Here is a 19,666-nt window from a genome sequence, read left to right on the forward strand (position 1 = left end):
ACTACCTGTAAAGCAAAGCACTCATTAGCATGAGTAAGCAAATGATAATCTCACATTTTAAAACTTTTTTCTCCTTGAATTTCTAATTTTGAAGCAATAAGGTAATGAATGATAAAATTTTCTTAAGAATTTAAAAAAAGCAGATATAATTGAAAAAACTGTTAAAAAGTAAGATACCTTCAACTGAGTTTGTATACATACAAATTCTGCTTCTAGGGAAGTGACCACGCAGCCAGGTCATAATTCAGCTTATTTTTTCTATCACTCATGCAGCACTGTGGGGAAAAATATTATGAGTGGCCTTTATGGTAAGTTTTTTTCCCATTGCAATTACTGGGATAATACCAATATTATCCCAGCATCAATATTACCCTAAATTAACTAGGCTAATAGGGCTATTCAGAGGAGGAATTGAGTCATTTGAGGAAGAATTATTAACAGATAGATGTATTTTTCAGCGTTTGTTGATTTTGTTTAGTATTCTACACCCTTAATCAGGCAGCAGTTGTCAGGTCACTTTCATTTTATGGCTTAGTGCAAATCAATTACTTTGCAATTTAAAAAATTACCTCTGCCTCCAGCTAGAAGAAAAACATAGTAGGATTTGGATATGTTTCTTTCTCCAAAGCATACCCTCTTCTATAAATTCAGATCCTAGACTCAGAATTGGTAACACGTTCACATGTTGGCCAAAAACATTAAAAAAGTACACAGAAAAACGCTGAAAACAAAAGGTCAGCTTCATAAATAAATAAGTAACCAAATTTCTTTTTAGGCGATAAAACACCACTGAGGTCAGAGACTTGGGCATCAACATAGCTTTGTAGACCTGGGTTATAGATCAATTCAGGCTGGGTGTGCTAGGCTTGAGTGATGCACAGAGCTGTTTGTAAGAACCAGTTACTGAATTTTCAGCAAAAAACAACTGATCTCATGGCCTACACTGAAGATTTTATTTATTACTAATACAGATAAAGCTTTCCAGTGCTTTTGAGGGTTTTTTCAGTTCGTTTGTCCGGTTGGTTGTTTTTTTTTTCCCTAGGACAGTAAGGATTAGTTCACAAGCAGATTTAGGGCTAAGGAACGGGGCACATTAAGCCAAGGGGTTTGACTGTTGTCAGGGTCAGCTGTGGCAGAAACCATGTTAAATAAAAGATTAATGGACATGCATTGGGCAATATCTAATTACTGAGTTCTAGGCAACCCCCTTGTAGAAATCCTGTAGTCAGTTGCACTGAGCTGTATAAAGCCTTGGGGACTCCTTAGCTTCAAATGAATCACGGTTTAGCAAAATGTTGTGAAAAGAATGATTAAGGAAGGAAAGACCTGCTTTCCCTCTATGCCTCCATGTTTGGAGGCAGAGGTCTCACCTACCAAACAAGACACACTAGTTATAACATGGAGAACATAACGGGAACTTCTGATTTTACAGAAGACAAAAGAAGCAAACTTCCCCCCACAATATGTACAAAGCTCTTAAGCTTCCACACTTTTAGAAGTGGATTAAACTTGAAACCACCTAGCACCAGGCTTTCAGATGGCAAATCCTCTGACTTCTTCTCTGTTCACCCCACTTCCCCAACCTTCCTGCAAAATGTCAGTGCCCATGTGAAGGTGGTGACACCCTCCCCTATTTCAGAAAACCGTGCAGTAATTTGAGTAAAATCAATCTCTGCCAATGGACTCTAACTTGGTCCTAAAGGAATCATAAAACATAACAATGTCAACACTGGCTCAGTGATGAACTGCAGAGCATGAGCACCTATTAGAAATAGCTCAGGACCTCCAAATTTATTTGGCATTTACCAAGAAAAGTCACTCCTAATTACTATTAATTTGTGTTGCATTTGAGAAAGTGATCCAAAGATTTAAGACACATAGAAATTATGCTTTGCTGTCACGGTGTTTTGGCATTTGAAATGCTGACTGCCTCGATTTAAATGTCATCTGCAATGTGGGTCAAGTGTGAACAAAAGATGCATCCAGGAACTACTTTAGAACTTGAGTGCCTCTGCTCTTGATATTACATGTTGGCAGAAGGTGAAAAGCTGAGCTCCCAAAGGTATTAAGAGAAGCCATTTCTCTGGAAAAGCAGATTTAGCACCCATTCTTTTTCTTCTAGTTTCTGAAAATTAATTTAAAAACCGTAAATATTTGATTCAAATTGAACATTGAAGCAGAGCACAAATGCCATCAAGTGAGGTTATACTGCAAAGATCTACTTTGAGAGTCTATAGAGAAAGGCAACAGTTATCTCTCTAAGGGTCCTCCTTCGTGGATGGATTGATAAAATTTTGCATGCTTTGCTTCTCAAAGTAGAGTTCTGGATACCATGAGGCACTGAGTAGGAAGAGTGGCCCAGTCTTCACACCAGCTGAGGAAGGGAAGCTGCAAGGGCTCTGAACACAAACTAGTTTCATACCCAAAAGCTGAAAGGCAGTAACTACCAAATGTTTAATGGAAATGAAACACGCTGTGGGCTGCATGTAATATGCATGTTATCTTTTGTAAAAGATATCACAAGGACCATACCTACAACAACACACTGTAATACCTGATGCTAGCTGGAAATCTGAAATGAAAAACTATTAACTACTTTTTATATCTGTGCAAACCCACTGACTTCAATTTCTTTCCTTTTTTTCTGGCTTGTCTAAAGCTGACAAGCACTACTAGCAGAATATGGATTTTTTTTTTTTTTTTAATGCTTATACTCATTTCCATTCTGGCCTTGAAGGCTCCCCAAGGTACAATTTGAACTGTCAAAAAAAAAAAAAAAAAAGAAGAAAAAGGAAAAAAGGAGCATCAGCTTTTTTTCTTTATTGCTTATTCATGTTTTCCACTTTGCAGTAATTCAGTATGGTAAAAAAAAATCCTCTCTTATGTGCTTGTTTAAGTTCCAATTTTAGCAGTTTTGTAAACTAAAGTTTTATACTCACACCATAGTTAGGATAACTTAATTCCCTCATGGATACTAAACACATCTAATTACTCTATTTTTGAGCTGGAAGTGCTGTTGAAAAATGTCTGTTCTTTCATTCCAGCAGCTTTCCAGCTGCAACATTTTCTACTGAATAAAACATTTTCAGTGACTTTGCCCATAAATAATACAGCACAAAGACCAATGTAGTCCCAACTGTACATGATAACCTCAAAATTCCACCGAGGCTTTTCTAGTGACATCATAATAAACTGCAAGAAAAAGCTGAAGATGTATTAAATTATAGTTTGGGTATATTTTATTCTTTTTTACACACCATAAGAAAACACAGTAATTTGAACATTTTTCTGGACTACTTCAAAACTAGAAGGGACATGATTTCAAAGCAGAACACAGAAGCCTTGTTCAGTCTTGTAAGGACAAACTGAATGAGTGAATATATAATTATTATTTATTTTGCATGCATAAATTCCCATGTTGTTTCTTCACAGTCCTTAGTCAAATTTAAATCTTTTTAAACTTAAAAAAATAAATAAATCAACTTTCCTCAAAATATCAAGGTCAATGTTGACAAGCATTGACACAGGATATCATTTTACTCCCATATAAATTTTGAGGGGATTAAAATTGAGACTGCAGGGTTAAATGGTTGAGTTGTGTCTAAATACCCCAGCAGCATTGCATAATCTCAAAATCTGTTATTTAGAACACAAAAGAAAATGATAACTTGATTTAACTGGTAATACAACTGTATCAAGGGAATAATTTGCTCATGTGACTTTAGTTCATTTTATATATCTCTGTCTTAGAGTATGTAGCCCTCTAATAGATGAAAGTGGTAAGGTTGTTACCTCAGAAAGGAAGGATAACAGCTGTAAAAAATTCCCAGTTGAATTGGGATGAATAAGGACTGGTAAAGCCTGGGCAATCTGGGCTGTGGAACACCAACTTCTCCCTCCACCTCCATCACCCGAGTCATAACCATGCACTCAAAGTCAGGTTCTGCTTCCGCTCTTGGGTCCGACTTGGGCTTCAGTTGCAAATGAAATTTGTCTGCTATTACAGATGTTTATTTGCCTGCTATTGCAGATGTTTACCAGCACATGTGAAAGCCAGGCCTGCTTTTAGCACATAGAAAATCCTCACCTAGAGGAGAAGTGCCTTTGTGTGAGCAGAGTGACTGCTGGCACACAGTGGTGCTTGATCCTGACCTGTGAACACACAGGAGGCCAAGGCTCCCCCTGCTCAGTCTGTGATAGTGGCTCACTGTCTCAAGGGGAATTTCAGGCAGATTTTGAAAGCAGCTGAACTAGAGGCAGAAAGACCTTAGGTGATGATACACACAAGTCAGGGACTTGAATCAATGACTGGACTGGGAAAATGGAATTTTCCCTAAGGTCATTGTTGAGCCTGACTTGAAGGTCAGGTTCTTACCTTTCTGAAGGAAGAAATATGGTGAAATGTGCCTCTCTTCTTTAAAGTCACTCTATGATTTTTGCAAAGAAGGATATATAGGAAAGGGTAATTTTGTCACTCTCACATACTTTCACAGACTTGTAGCCTCAAGATAAACCTGCTATGAAAAACTAGCCAGCTGCCCCTCACAGTGCTTGGCTAGCTAATGCTTCACTTTATTTTCTAGTGTCTGCTTTGATCCAGGAGCGAGCACTTGAAGGTGAAGGATGTCACTGGAGCCACGGGAGCAAGGATAACTCAGCAGGCAGCTTGCTGAAGGAGAGGATACTGGAGTGCAAAAGGGCAGAGAGAGAGGGTAGAAGACCTAAAAAGATGACATGATCTTCAAAAAAAGACTGGAAGGTGTGACAGAAAGAGTTCACCATAAGAGGGGTAGGAGAAGACCAGGACATTCATTTTAGGGAGGCATGAAGCAAAAGAAGGAATAGATGGGAAAGAGAGAACGATGCAGTCTGTTTATGTAGTAAGAGAGCACCAGGGAGCAGAAGGAGCAAAGATTACTGGTGACTGAGTTTGTTACTGTTTGTTGTGGTTAACACACCTCTGCCTTGGCAAGAATAGGGGAAGTCAGCTTTCAGCTCCCCATACATTGAAGAAGCATTGTGCTCTTCCTGACCAAAGTGTCAGAACATAAGTACTGTGGAATACATCTGAATGGAAAGCAGAGCTGGAGAACGCAGCAACAATACCTTCCCATTTCAAATACTGATGCTGTGTGGTCGTCTCAAACTCAACTGCTTCTTTCAAAATATGTATGTGTGCAAGCTTACATATGTATGTCTGCCACATGGAAAAGTATCTGCTAGAGGCCAACAATTCAAAGTCTAAAAAAAAAGCGTCTCCAGGGAGACTGACAGTCCATGGTATATTGTTATTTTTCTAACTTTCTAACTACTTCTCAAGAGGATAAAAACTTATTCCTTTTCTCACATTTAAGTAGAACAGTTATACCCCTTTACATGTATATTTATGTTCTCCCTCCTTTCCCTTGAATCATTCTTTGCCAACTTACTGGATGGAGTTCTCAATGCGTGTGATGGTGAGGAAAGCTGCTAGGTTGGCCGTGTAGGAGGAGATGACAATCAGAGCAAAAAGCCACCAGGCTCCCATCATCAGTCGGGTTGCCAGAGTTGTGTATGGAACCTCTCCTCCTGTGGGGAAGAAGGAAAAGCAAGAGTTTTCATTTGGCAGAGGAATGCTCATGCACTGCTCAGGATAACTGGACCCCAAGGTTAACAGCGTAAAGCAGTTCATTAAAACCTGGTGCTTCAGTAAACCGAGCAGGACTTGGAGCTGCACTTTCTATGCAAGAAAAAGCACTGAAGGGAGCCCATGCTGTCAGTTGTCACTCCTATATTTAATCTCTTTTGCTATTGTGCCTTTAATTGCAGTTCATCTGCCAGTCCTGTCCAGTAATGGAAATAGACTTCTAGATCTCAGAACAAAAGCAGCCAAAGTAAATTCTTACAATGGTCTTTCCTTAGAGATCTTATCTACAAACCTTAATTAAGTTTTTCTTTCATTCTGGGGAACATAAAGTCAAAAAATCCCATCAAAACACAATTAATTTTCACAGTTCTGTAGGCAGGCAGATGCTCGTGAGAACCGTATGTGTGGGTACAACTCGCTGCAAGTGAACTTGGACATGCAGGAAAAAAAACCACACGTATTGAAGAAGAAAGCAAACATTGTTTTGTATTTCTATGGTTGCTTTCCTTTAAAATCCAACTACCATGTAAACAGAACATGAGCAGCAATTAAGCCTCCCAGGATGAGCTGCACACCATCGATTGTGAGACAAGAGCCTAGTAATGCAAGCCATGAGAAGCAGTAGTCTTTATGCAAATAGCTGCCCCAAAACACACTAATTTGGAGTATTTGCAATAGCTCTTTCTGTTAAAAACATATGAATCTCAGATTTTTAGAGGAAGGAAATGTTTTTTTTTTTTTAATCCCCCTTTGGTCTGCAGTATGTTTTGTCACACCTACAAATAACTAAAGGGGGATAGATGAACGCAGCAAGCACCCACAGTCAACTGCTCGAGATGTTCACCCTTTTCCTCTCCCTCTACACTCAGCAATTTGAGAAGCTGACATTATTTTTGAGGTAGCTTTCTCAGATGTAAAATCTTATGATGGTACAATGCCTGGGATTTGCAAAAGCAATTTGTTACCGATTCAATCATCTGTATGTAGTTTGTTCTTCACTTATGTAAAAACTCCTTAATGTTTCCAGAGCAAGTAAGTTTAAGGGAATACAAATTATAATTATTCACATTCCAAGAACAAATAATTTTCACTTATGTACAGAAACTGTATGTTCAATCAATGTTGTCTATTAAGGATCCTCTTACTGCTTTAATTTTTTCTTACCTATACAAAACACTGGGAACTCTGCATTGCCATACAAATCTGAAAATTTTTTCCTGCATCAGTGATGTGGAATTGTCCCATATGTGAAATAACAATTGCGTCCATTCATTTATACTTTTGGTATATAAACACTGAAATCCTTTGCCTTTTGAGAATTCCAGAACTGAAAGATAAAATCTGTTAGACCTACATAGCTGGAAATGAGTTTTCTTTTATTTCCAAGATGCCATGTAATCGCCTGAAATAAGAATCTACTGATCACATTGGGAGATATTATTTCAGTCTAAGGATTATCAAAGGTGAACACTAACTTCAACATCTGAAGACTTGGGTTTCTCTGCTGCACAAATTTTAAATTACTTTTAATAGAGCATTTCTACTTTACAACAATTTTTGCGATGTCTTTGGAATACTTAATTTAAAAATGATTTCTTAATAAAATGAAAAGAGCAAACAATTATATTAATTTATCAGAAAAGGCTGTTTGTCCTTTTAACTTTCAGCTGCCAATCCCTGCAGATAATCTTCATACTTAATTGAAATGGGTAGTGTGATTGACAAGAAGCCAATAATCTTTTGGGCATCCTTGCATTTTCATTTTTCAGCTTAAAACTCTTAAATTCTCACATTTTTGAATTGAAATTAGATGTCAGAAGAGAGAGGACCATTGAAACTCACACACCTGCCTTCTGGTTCAAGGGAGGATGCTGTGCATCAAGTGAACACGAAAGTCACTACAGATGCCTCAGCCACAGCATTCCCTACTGTCCATACAGCTTTCCCATATGTCTGTAAGGTTGTCCCCACTATTCACTATTACTTTTTCCTTTTCCACCCCGTGTTAAAAACAGACTTTAAAACCCATGAACGCTGGTTAGGCCAAGCACTTTTATTTCATCTAGCTGTTTGTGAAGCCTTGTTCCTAATTCAGAGTTGTACCTTGTATATCAGCAGTCAATAAATGAAGCTTGAGGACAAAACTTGTATCTAAGTACATGTACAATAAACACATACCAAAATAATTCCTCACTCCTCTAACAATCCTTCCACTGAGGCTTCTTAAACCATCATTTCTAAAGCAGGGCTGACACCACAACTGCACAGGTGCAGGACTTTTAAGCAGTACAGGTAGGGTACTCCACCTTTCCCAGAGGAAGAAAAAAAGAAACAAAAATCAAAGGACATCTTTTACTGCCATGGTATAATTTCTTTGGCATCTCTTAGGAGACTTAATGCGATACAGTCTTGTTCCATTGCACTGTTTGCTAAGACACTTCCTGCACCATGACAGTTCACCTTAAGAAACCTCTTCACTCTCCCCAGTTTTGTTCCTGGGGACAAAACCTTCTGAAGTTTTCTTTCGGTCCCAATCCACATTTTCTCAGCGCAGAAGAGTGCCAAGTCACTCAGGAGAGCAACAATCACTGGTTTTCCCTTAACATTACCATGACAGAGAGCTACAGACCTAAAAGATACTACTACCCTTGACTTTAAATTAGTGTGCAGGAGGGACAGACATGCAAACCTCCCTGAGCTCTGCTTTCCAAGGTCTAGGATGAGTTTTGGGTGCGTTGACATCTTTATGGGTGACAACATAGTCAAGTTACAAGAGGCTACACACAGGACACACAGTACAAAGGATATACTACCTGCACATCACCTATGTTGTGGCTACAGCTCCCAGTATAATGCATCTGACACATGATGTGTGCTAAAATCACTTAAAAAAATCTGATCTGCCTTTAAAATTTTCAGATTGTATGTGCAGGAAGGGAAAGATATTTTCCAGGGTAAACTGGACTAGAAAAATCAATCTTATTGGGAGTTTTCTGAAAAAGTTGAATTACTGTAGAAGTCGCAGTGAAAGAAATTACTTTTAGTCCTCCCACTCTCATCTAATGCAGCTCTGCTTCATCAATCCTAGACCATTTTAATGCTGGCCTACTTCAGATGACAGGGTTAGACTGCAACTTATCTTATAAATTTCTGTTTATTCCCATTTCTTTCCAAGTGCTTCAAGCTAAATAGAAGGCAGGAAAAAGAATGCATTGTCTTGACAATGCAAACAATATAATGCATAATTATGACAGACCTAAATATCAGGAAAAACTCAACTTAGAAGATAAAATGTGAAACTCTACAATTACCATACAAATTTGTACATAAAAAAAATTATTTTCCCTCATTAGCAGTCAGTTTAAAGGTTTCTTCACATCAAAAATCACAAAAGAGGAGTACAGGCAAGAAGGAGGGACGAAATCACAGGACAAATGGGCAAAATAGGGAAAATGAGGATCTCAGCCTAGAGAGATCTTGGTATTTTATAATTCTGGACTAAATTTGAAGAATTCAAAATGCATAGGCTCTTTTTCCAAACATCTTGTTCTCAGGGATTTGTCGATTGTTTGCCTGAAGAAAAACCGCAGTGAGCTGAATTTCTGTGTAAGGAGTTTTCTAGATAATTTAAAGAAACATGAAAAATATGTTAATTGTGACTCTTTTGTGGAGGAACTGTAATACTATCAAAATTGAAAGCAAGAATCTCAACTGTGCTTTGAAAAAGAAGGTGAAGAAATAATAGTGTGGGTTATCTGGGGACAGATTTTGATTTTTCTTACAAAAATTCTATCCACATTCAGTGAATTATTGGCCTTTGGTAAGAAAGCACAAAGGACTGGGAGTTGGCTGCAATTTAGCCTTTAGCCTGTTAGAACAGTCACATCAATTATGCTGTGCCTCTGCAATTTCCATAAATAAAGAAATGTAGATGTCTGTTGCAAACAGTTTAGATCAATGTATTTCTTCTGTTTTCTTTGTGAAAGGGACATTAATAGAGAGTGGGTGTAAGGGAAGTAGTTTGTATTAACACAGAGGAAAAGGCATTTTATATTTCCGTTTTTTTTTTTTTCCCCATGAGAAACAAAACCTAAAGTTTGACTGAGCTCTGCGATCTTTGCAAAACTCTGCAAAGCAGAGCTATTCAAAGGCAGAATCTTTCAGGGCACTAGTTATTGCTATTGTTCTGTTAAAAACTTTCTATAAAATTATCTATAAAATCTTTCTATAAAAATTTTCTATAAAATCTCTCCTGTTTTCAATTGGAAATGTTCAATTCAGTATAGGACAAAAAATATTTTACAGTCAATGAAGCCTACACCTATTTATACCAGCTGTGAAGTAAATGCAGCTTGGAACTTGTCGGGAAATCTCTCATCATGAATTTTTCTTCCTTTATTTTCTTTTTTTTCCATCCATACATCTCCATTCTTCCTCGAACTTTGCATGTATTCCTTTCCATAACATCTAAGCTGGCATGCCATAACCTGAGCTTGTAATATTTCATTTTGTGCTAAGTTAACACCCATTGACCACAGCTGGCATGATGAATTATTCTACAGGAGAATACAACCCCTTGAACTGGTAATGCCTTCCAAATAAACTTGTAAATCAGTGGCTGAATTCCCTATCCTTGCAAATATTGGCAGATTGCAGGGGTTTGGGAGTGGAGAAGGAACTGATCATGAGGCAGGGCTGGCAGCCAGGTCTTACAAGGTGTGGAGAAGTTCGAGAGCCAGCTATAGTTTTTACTCACCACACCACCTGTTCCTCCTGTAGCATTTGGTTTGTATCAAAATGTGGTGATTTAAAAAAAAAAAAAAAAAAAAAAAAATCAAAAGAGACATTCAGATATTTTGTTTCACACATGAAATGTTTCTTCAGGTCTTTACTTCCTAAAGAGAGAGCACTGCATCTACATGTTAATACTATACTGTGAAAATACTTCAAATATATTAGGAACTGTTCTTTGAGTTTTTGGAAGTAGTAGGATTGGAAGGGAACCAATTTTTTTATAATCACTAAAGTGATTATAAAAGTTTCCATCAAATCCCAATGATAACTGCTTTTTCAAATAAAATAGTTAAAGTCATGTGTAGACTTTTTAAATGGTTATATGTTTTGAAATTGTTAAACGTCTGTTTATATTTGTTAAGTCTCATCTTGTTACATCCATATAGTAGGATGGAAGAAAAACTTGCACTGAAGTTTCAGCTTGGTCTTTAGGTTTACAATAGATTTTTTTGGTCATCTTTTTAGAACCTGCCCAATGTTCTAAGACTCAAATCAGCAAACAGAAATCTTGGAAGCTGCACAGCAAACTCTCTTAAATGTTTGGGCGAAATTTGTTTGAATTTGCTGATTTGAAACTGTCTGATGTTAGTAGCTACCATTTAACCTCTACAACACAGAAAGTATTTAATTTGCTATTTTCACAAGCACAGAAGAGAAATATTTATCGTCTTTCTGGCATAACGATTTTGAGTGGTGTCACCTTCACCTAATGCACCAATATCATTAAGGTTTCTATACCTCCTAACAAAGTTTTCAGCACCCTCCTTCCTGTTGTTCTCAGCTCTGCCTCACCTCTGTGTACACTTTCTCCCCATGTAATTTTTTCTCTGAAGTTTGTAGAATTTAACACTTTGGTGCAATCAATGTTCCTTTTCCTTTCAATATGCTCTACATATGCATTCCAGATGCTTCAGCGTGGGCAGCTGGAGGCTTGAAACATCCATCACTCAGCCGGACTACCCCTGTTACACCTCACACTTCCCCTTATGTGTTACGGATATGCATTATGGGAGCCAACCATCCTCCACTCCAGTGTGATTTGGTGGCCTGCAGCAGACACTGTCTCCCATCTCATTTTGTGCTCCAGTCATTAGCACACAGTCACAGAAAAAAAACCAAAATCAGTTCTTTCCAAGTTCTCAGCTTCTGAAATACCTAAGGCTATTTTGGCACCTTCTTGCCCATTTGCCAACCTTGTCCATCTGACTTTACTTCCAAGTGTTCCTACAAGATTTCAGAAACATCATGAAGACCAATTCTGTATTTCTGAGTCTAACTGTTCTTGTTTATTATTCAGATTTCTCCTGCTGGTCTATAGGCTGTTAAAGAATGTGTTCACTTTGTCTTTTGGTGCTCTGATTAATTTTTTTTGCCCTTTAATGTCTTATTTCTGAACTAAACAATCACTTACTCTTACCATTTGTTGTTAGTGTAATGATCCCCTGACTAATCTCATTACTTTTTCTCCCTGGAAGATTGTTTTCTTTCAGCTGGGTGGGAAGCACTGCCCTCACTGCACTCCCAGAAGGGAAGCAATGATGCACAAAAGAAAGCTTTCCTCATTTATTTCTCCCCTTTATGTGACAGGGTGAAAATCTTAGACTATCATTCCTCTCCTTCAGGCTTATTTCAAATCACTCCTAGTTATCTGAAATCTGTGAAGGAGTTTGAGAAGCTGCATCTTATACATGCTTAAAGATCCTTATCAACAGCTCTGGAAGCCAGCTAACCTGAGGGTATATGCAAAACCTTGTGCAGGCAGATCTAGGCTTCCCCCAGCCTCCTACCAAGGAGGGCAGGCATGAGCCAGCTCCAATCTGAAAGAGAGATTACCATGCTACCTTGTCACCCTCTGTTACTGCCCACCAGTAATCACCTCCAAGTTACATTTCATATCTTGAAAACTCCCTCTGAAAATCCTCCATTTGCTACTGCTGTGTATCTCTTTGGATGTGCCTTTGGCATTTGACTCACATACTAAGGCTCATTGCTCAGCTCTGTTTTCTCATTAATAAAAAGAGATTACCCATGCTGAGATTTCAAATGCTGGGACTAATCAAGTCACAAAGCCCTCATCAAGTTACATTCCAGAGAGCCCATCTCATAATCTGGTCAGAGGGCCTTGACATACGACCTGATGGACAAATAGAAATATCCAAAAGATTGATCAAAGGCCTGCTCACAAGCTACTTTGCTTGAAGTACAGGTTCTTCAGTCTTGTTCTTTGCAAATATCCTCTCCAAAGCTAGAAAATCCTCTAGCATCAAGAAAAGGGCCAGTGCTACCCAGTGCAAAGCACTTCAGCCTACTACAGCATTGCTCGCCACTGGGCTAGTAACCTACAGTCTTTGTAAGTTTGAGACTCTGCTATACCTATTATCAAATTATTTTTTGATCAGTCTTCAAATACCCAGCCTGCCTAACTTGATCTTAGTGTCTACTGCAACTGCTTCATTCTAGTGACAGAGGGCTAATCATTTGGCCACCAGGCTCCCTTGGAAAATTCTGCCAAGATACAGGAGGAATTGTCAGACGTCCTTGAGTAAAATTTTGTTTGAAAATTAATCTATTTGCAGCAGTCTGTCAGACGCACCACTTCACTATGTGCTTCCCTTTCCTCCCTGGGTGTAATTTATATACAACAGTAGTTAGAGGCACTACAAAGATGAAAAATAATTTGTGACAAGAGCACTCCTAAGGGCAAACCAAGGAGGGCATCCAGAGACAGCACACCTGTAGGTAAAAGGGAGTTGTAACAATAAAGGTCAGCTTTAACTCTGTCTTAACCCTCAGGAACTGAACACACTTCTTTTATAATGTTCACCATTTCCACTAAGCTGTGACTAGATAGTGCAGGATTCAGCCTCAGAATAATCTAGATAGAACTGTGCTCTATCTGCTGCTACTTTATAAAGCTGCTGTGTCCTTAAAGTTGTAAAACTATTCCATAAACTAAACTCTGTTCCTCCTAAAAAAAATTGTCAGGTTTGCAGAGAAGAAAGCAGAGAATGAAAACAGAGAAAATTTATTTTATAGGAGAAGCAATAGCAAGTCAAAACCAAAATCTAATGGACTTTCTTTAAGGCTATTTTAGACAGAAATTCAAGCCTCTATCAGAAAGGAGAGCAGTACAATGACAAAAATTTCAACTGACTTTTTCAGTCAGAAATTTTTAGATAAAACCCAAACATTTAAATATATATTGAAAATATAAAAAAGGGTCTAATAACTACATTCCAGTAGAATGGGATCTAATGTGATAATAAAAAGTCTAAACTCTTTTCAGCTGAGCTGAGATTCCAATTTTCTGCATCACTAGCAATGATAATGTTACACAAACAGTGTTCAATCATTAAATTAATTCCCATTAAATCAATGTCCTTAAAGGCCAAACAGGCTTTTAATAATTACCTGATTAAAGTGATGTTAGCATAACATATTAGTTATAGTATATTTATAATTCCCTTCACAACAATAAATTGTTTCTTTCCACCCATCTTATTGAAAGGGTGGCAATAATGCAAGAATTGGGAAGGGAAACATATCGTATCAACCATTTAGTAAATGCCTGCGGTCTAGCTTCTCCTGGTGTCTGTGATGCTTCAATAACATACATTAATCAGTTTTTCATTCCTATTATGTAGTATTTACAGGATGAATCTTCAAGATCTATAGGAATTAATTCCTGGCTTTTAGGCCTAGACCCAAGGTTAATGACATTTCAGATATTAGCAATTTTGCGGTGGTCAGATTCTGTCTTTCTGGGAATTAGCAAAATGTATTTTCAATTAAAAATCAAAGTTCATGAGAGATAAAAGAAAATGCTACAAACATTAGTGTGCATCAATATAATGCAAATACCTTGTAGTGACTTGTGCAACATAATCAGAGAGAGAGGGGATGAGTAGCCTGTACAGTGTTTCCAAAAGCTCTGGAAAATGTATCACAAAGTATATTTTGTTTTTCTCTCCTGCTGCCATTACAAAAGAGGAGCAATGACTGCAGCTAAAATGAAAATGTAGGCATCTACTGGGATTTGCTGAAGTTACTGGGAGCCCTTAGAAGAATAATTACTAGTCTTATACTACAAGCTGGAAATTTGAAAGTGCATCCTTTGATATCTGTAACTATGACCACATTGGAACTGTGAGGCTTGCTGTCAACCTCTCATCAATCTGCTAGACAAAATATACTGTATTAATGCTGCTGAAATGCACTGGTTTATTAGAAGACTTGGCAGGGTTTCAAATTTAATTTTGGGGTTACCAAATACAGTACCATCCAATTACATAATCATAAATAATTGTGCAATAAGCATAGCAATTTTACCAACAGCTCTTTGCAAAAAAAAAAAAAAAAAAAAAATTCTCTGAACAGATACTTCTTTGTTTCTACTTTTGACACATAAGGCAATAGTTTTACAGAATATAATTATTAATATACACACATGGAGACAAACAAAGACTAGAGCTCAATGTGCATTTGCAAGAAACACAGGGAGCTTCTGGGGATCCTCTTCAGGAGCACTGTGATGTGATGTGTGCTTTTAGGATTGCACTTGATTGCATGCCCGTGTAGAGGTGCTATTTGCAGCCACGGGGAATGCATCAAAGTGATATATGCTTGCTAATATTTTAGAGGATATTGGCACTGGATCTTAAAAAATAACCTTGCATACTGGCAGCATTTAGATCAGATTTCAAGAGATGCTGAGACCCAGACTCTCAATTACTAATGGTTGGATTCAAATGCTGCGAAGCCTCAAAGCAATCAGCCACAATTATCATCTCTGGTACATCTTCATAAGTGGCTAAGAAGATAATGTATGTGTTACTGGCACATTCAGTTTACTTAGTGTGGCCTTTCCATAGGCTACTGACAGGGTTGTGCCTAGCACCTTCAGGGACAGCAGAAAGAACTGTGCACAATGGACTGAAAACAGACCATCTGTATGTAAAATTAACATTAAGCTAAGCAACGTCATTTATGAGGTAATAAAGTGTGGCTTTAGCGGAGAGCCTGTCAGAGAGGACGTTATAAATATGAGGGAGAGAGTCCCCTTTGGCTGAAACTGAACAACTGTGAGCCAAGAGAAACACAAAACAATGCAGTGTGACCAGAAGTACAAACCCTTATTCCAGTAAAGCCCCCACATCTTTTGACAAGGAGTTTTCCCCATAATCTTTTTACCTCTATATAATTCTGTGACTCAAGATTTTAGGGGGTGAAAGGAATTTAAAAAAGGATTACACACTAAAAATTATGCTTTTGCTTGAATTTTAAAAGTTATGACCTGTTTTATAAATCTGTTCTTCCAAGATTTCCAAGCATCCATCAGGACAGAGTGAACCCTGACTACTTCAGAGGCAAGAGAATCACAGGCATCTCAGATACCTTAGTTCACTTCTCGTGTCACTAATTCTAGTTATCCTTTAATTTTCAGAATGCTTCTCTGCAATGAACTCCTAGCCTTATAGAGTTCAATCATTACCAGTGCAGGAGCTCTAACTATGTTCCTAAATAACACATTTTAAAATTCAAACTAAAATTCCACTTCAGGTGCGTCCTGTAATGTTGTTATCAAAGTGATCTCTAAAATTCAGATGACCTAATGTAGTATTATGACTGTGAACAGAGGACAGAATGAATCCCTCATCCTTTTAATTATCAGAGAAAAATGCTATAATGTCATTTATTGATGAAAATCACTAATACAAATGCTTTTGTTTGAAAGCTGAATAACCTGGTTTTCACTGCAAATCAGCTATCACCCTGCTTAAGATCACAACTCAGGGTGTTTAGAAGTGTAAAGAGACTTCAAAGGTGACTTTACAGGATAGCAAGGATTTTCCTCTTTGGGGATATAGAAATAAAAGAAGCCATTGTAAGAAGGAGGTAAATGCTTATAGCTAAAAATATTCTATTAGCAAGTATATCTGGGCATGAACAACGAACACCCCACTCAACAGATTTATTATCACTGTTCCTTAACAGACTGTTTGCAGATGACTTTCTTTCCCCTTTATTGCTACCTTTACTCTGTCTTAGTGTGGGGGAAGAAGAGTCTTCAGTCAAAACTGTGTTCCTTCACGTCCCTTTTGCCTGGTAGGTGAGGTATCACACATTTTTAACCCTGCCCCATCTCAATAACTTCAAAAACACTGAAAAGGTAAAGTCCTACTTTAAGATCTCTCCTTCCACTATTGATAGTGGAGGAATATAAATTAAGCAGCAGGAGACTCCTACACCAGGATGCTGCCATGATGAAGGTAACCTCCTTAATTTCCATGCTGGGAGGCTGACTAAAAAAAATTACAAACACCCCCCCCCCCTTTTACCGTATTTGCTGACACTGGTCTTTCATCTCAACAATCGGTGAAATGAACAGGTTAGTTTAAAAAAAAATCATTTGGTAGCATTTTTTGTTTCCTTTCTTTATTAATTTTGGTCTACTCCTTTTATAAACACTTTAATATTACTAGAGGTTCGAGGAAAAATCCCTCAGCTGCTGAAGAAGGGAGACTTTCCTGCCAGCAGCTTGAAAACCTCTTTGCTACTCCTGTCTTTACAGCTTTCAAACAATTTTCCTGGCACCTACCCACCAGTTGATGTTGTGAAGTGGATCTGCATGGGTGGATGCAGCTATGGCACAGCTGTTGCAGAGGAGGGGCTCCTCACACGGCTGAAAAGCAACAGAAAACTACCACAGGCTCCCTCTAAAACCCATGTTTATCTGGTGCCTTGGATGTCCTCAGCTGAAAAAGGCTGATCAGTTTGTGGATGAAGCTGCTGTCAACCCAAGCAGATGGGAAATATTTTTAATAAAGCTAAAACTCATTTCTCACTTCCTCCCTACCTTAAACACCTGAAGCCGTCAATTTAAGTGTAAATTCCTGTGTAGGAATATCAAATAGCAGGACAAGACTTGCCTCTTCAGCTTCTAAACATCTTTGAAGATAAAACTGGGGGTTATATTACTCCTCCATGCAAGAAACACTCAGTTCCTGACTAAATTGTTCTTCCTCATTTCCCCAATTAAATGCATATTATACACAGGTGAACCCTGAAAAGTCAAAACTGATTACCTAATCTGAATCTAACTTATCAATTCTTTACCCAATTACAGCATATAGTCATATGAGAAATTATAACAAAGAAACTGTTCTGAGTAAAATATTCACCTTAGAATATTTTTGGAAGGAACACAGAATGATGGACAGATGCCATGACCTCCAATTCTACTTTCCTTTTGCCTCGTTTGGTCTTGTTCAGCATTTATACTATAGCCAGTCAGACATTGCCTTCTCACAGTCAATCAAAGCTAGTCCTAGGCAATTAAGGTAGTTTTTGGGCTTTCACACTGCCATTCATTCTCCTCTTCTGAAGTGGTATATCAGACACAAAATCTCTAAATATACTGCCTCACATACCCAGTGCTATTACTCAAGCAACCATGTGCAGACAAGATGTAGAAATGCGTTATTTAAGATGCCTCTGAGAACTGCCTGAACCTTAACTTCAAATTAGGGGAAAATCCAAGCATATCCCCTAGCAGTTTCACACTAGTGGTATCACATTGCTACAAACAAATGCCCACACTACTGAACTGTTTATTTGGAGCACAGTTATTCCTTGGAATTACCATTTCAAGAAGAGACAACCAAATAAACCTCTGAAGGGACATAAAGCTACATCCAAGGCTTACAAAAGCGTACTGTGTACATGACAACAACTCTCAGTGCATGCTGTCAGTTCCAGTGGTTTCCAAATTCGTACAGGATGCAATTGCCAAAATGTACTCATTTTTTGACGCTTTCAAGAGGGCTGGCCAAACCACTGAGACGTGCAAAAGGAGCTTGGGTACCACAGGGCAGCAGTCCCCATTTCAGAGAGATGGTTTTATGAAGGTAAATATACTTACTGATACACTAGCCTAGATTTAATACAATAGCTTGAGGATTTAGGGGCTTCTATCTCGAGGATTTAAGGTGGAACTATCACGTCACAAATAAACCTCTTGGTGTACGAAGTTTGTTTCCTAACATGTTCAATATCTGACTTACCATTTTCCCAGCTCAGTGCTGCGCATTTTAGGCTCAGCAAGTCTGTTCCCCTTGCTACATGAATATGTCAAGACTGGCATTAGTTTGAAGAGCAATTAAAATTGTTAATTAATGAGACTGGCATTTAACTTCTGCCTTCCATCAGAAGATATAAAACATATTTTTATGAAGGAGGATGGGTAATATCTCCATTTTACAACTAAGAACTGATATCTAAGATATTAAATAAAGTTTCTGTGGTCAGCCAGCAGATCAGGTGAAGAAACCAAATTAGGAACTAGGTCCCAGTCTTAAAGCCTTTATACTGGATCATTTTTGTATTTCTAAACATACCCTCCCCCCCCCAAAAAAAAATCAAATCAGGTTTCACCACTAAATATCACATGTGAAGATATAATTAATTTCTAACACAACTTTTCCAGAATGATTCTAGAGTTTTCCTCTGAATATTAAATATTTGATTGTTGTACAGTTAATTAAGAGAAAATGTCACTAAGCAAGAATGTTGCTACAGCATAATGGTTTCCTGCTGATAGGGATATGCCGAGAGTGAGATAAGCAAGATGGAGTAATTTATTAAGCAACAGCAGACTCCAGGCAGTGCATTTCAGGAGGATTATATCACACCTTGGGTGGTGATAAAAGGAAGAAGATGAGAATTCTGAGCAGCTTTAACCATCTGAGAAGTATTATAATGACTTTGAAGTGCCAAAGCTTGGAGGCTGTTTTACTGCTCTTGTGAAATGTAATTTACACAAGGCAAACAGTAAGATTTGCTCATTTACCAGGTATTATCAACATAATTGGCCATTACTGACACCACTGATGACCAATCAAAACATCCAGTTCTGACCAGCATTTTAAACAAATATGAGGGGATAAAAAAATGGCCCACCAGTGGTGCTTTTACATCATCCATTTCATAACTTTGCTAAGTTAAGCAAGTGTAATAAGATCTCTGAAGAAAATTATATTTTTGCAGGTAATACTTCAAGCGCTCATTATCCTATGGTCAAATTCTATTTATAAAACGATAATGAATGTTTGCTTTGTTGCAATCACTAAGAAGTGATTAAATCTTGAATGATTCAGCCATTTAAAAGATATTTTCCATTATAGCAGAAAAACCCCAAATAAAACCCCAAACAAAACAGAGCCTTGCATCTTTACCTGCATAATCTAA

The 19,666-nt window shown here is 37.9% G+C and overlaps 1 protein-coding gene across 3 annotated transcripts in view; it reads right to left on the reverse strand.

Moving 5' to 3' along the window:
• Positions 1-19,666, reverse strand: part of GRID2 (glutamate ionotropic receptor delta type subunit 2) — a 710,183-nt gene that overhangs the window by 105,179 nt on the left and 585,338 nt on the right. For all 3 annotated transcript variants that reach the window (XR_004240290.1, XR_004240289.1, XM_032109710.1), the window contains exon 12: positions 5,430-5,568. Coding sequence is in view for 1 of the 3 variants with exons in the window: in XM_032109710.1 (XP_031965601.1) it covers positions 5,430-5,568 (139 nt within the window). In the remaining 2 variants the exon portion in view is untranslated. The remainder of the gene's footprint in view (positions 1-5,429; positions 5,569-19,666) is intronic.

This window comes from Corvus moneduloides, chromosome 5, assembly GCF_009650955.1.
Source record: "Corvus moneduloides isolate bCorMon1 chromosome 5, bCorMon1.pri, whole genome shotgun sequence".
NCBI lineage: Eukaryota > Metazoa > Chordata > Aves > Passeriformes > Corvidae > Corvus > Corvus moneduloides.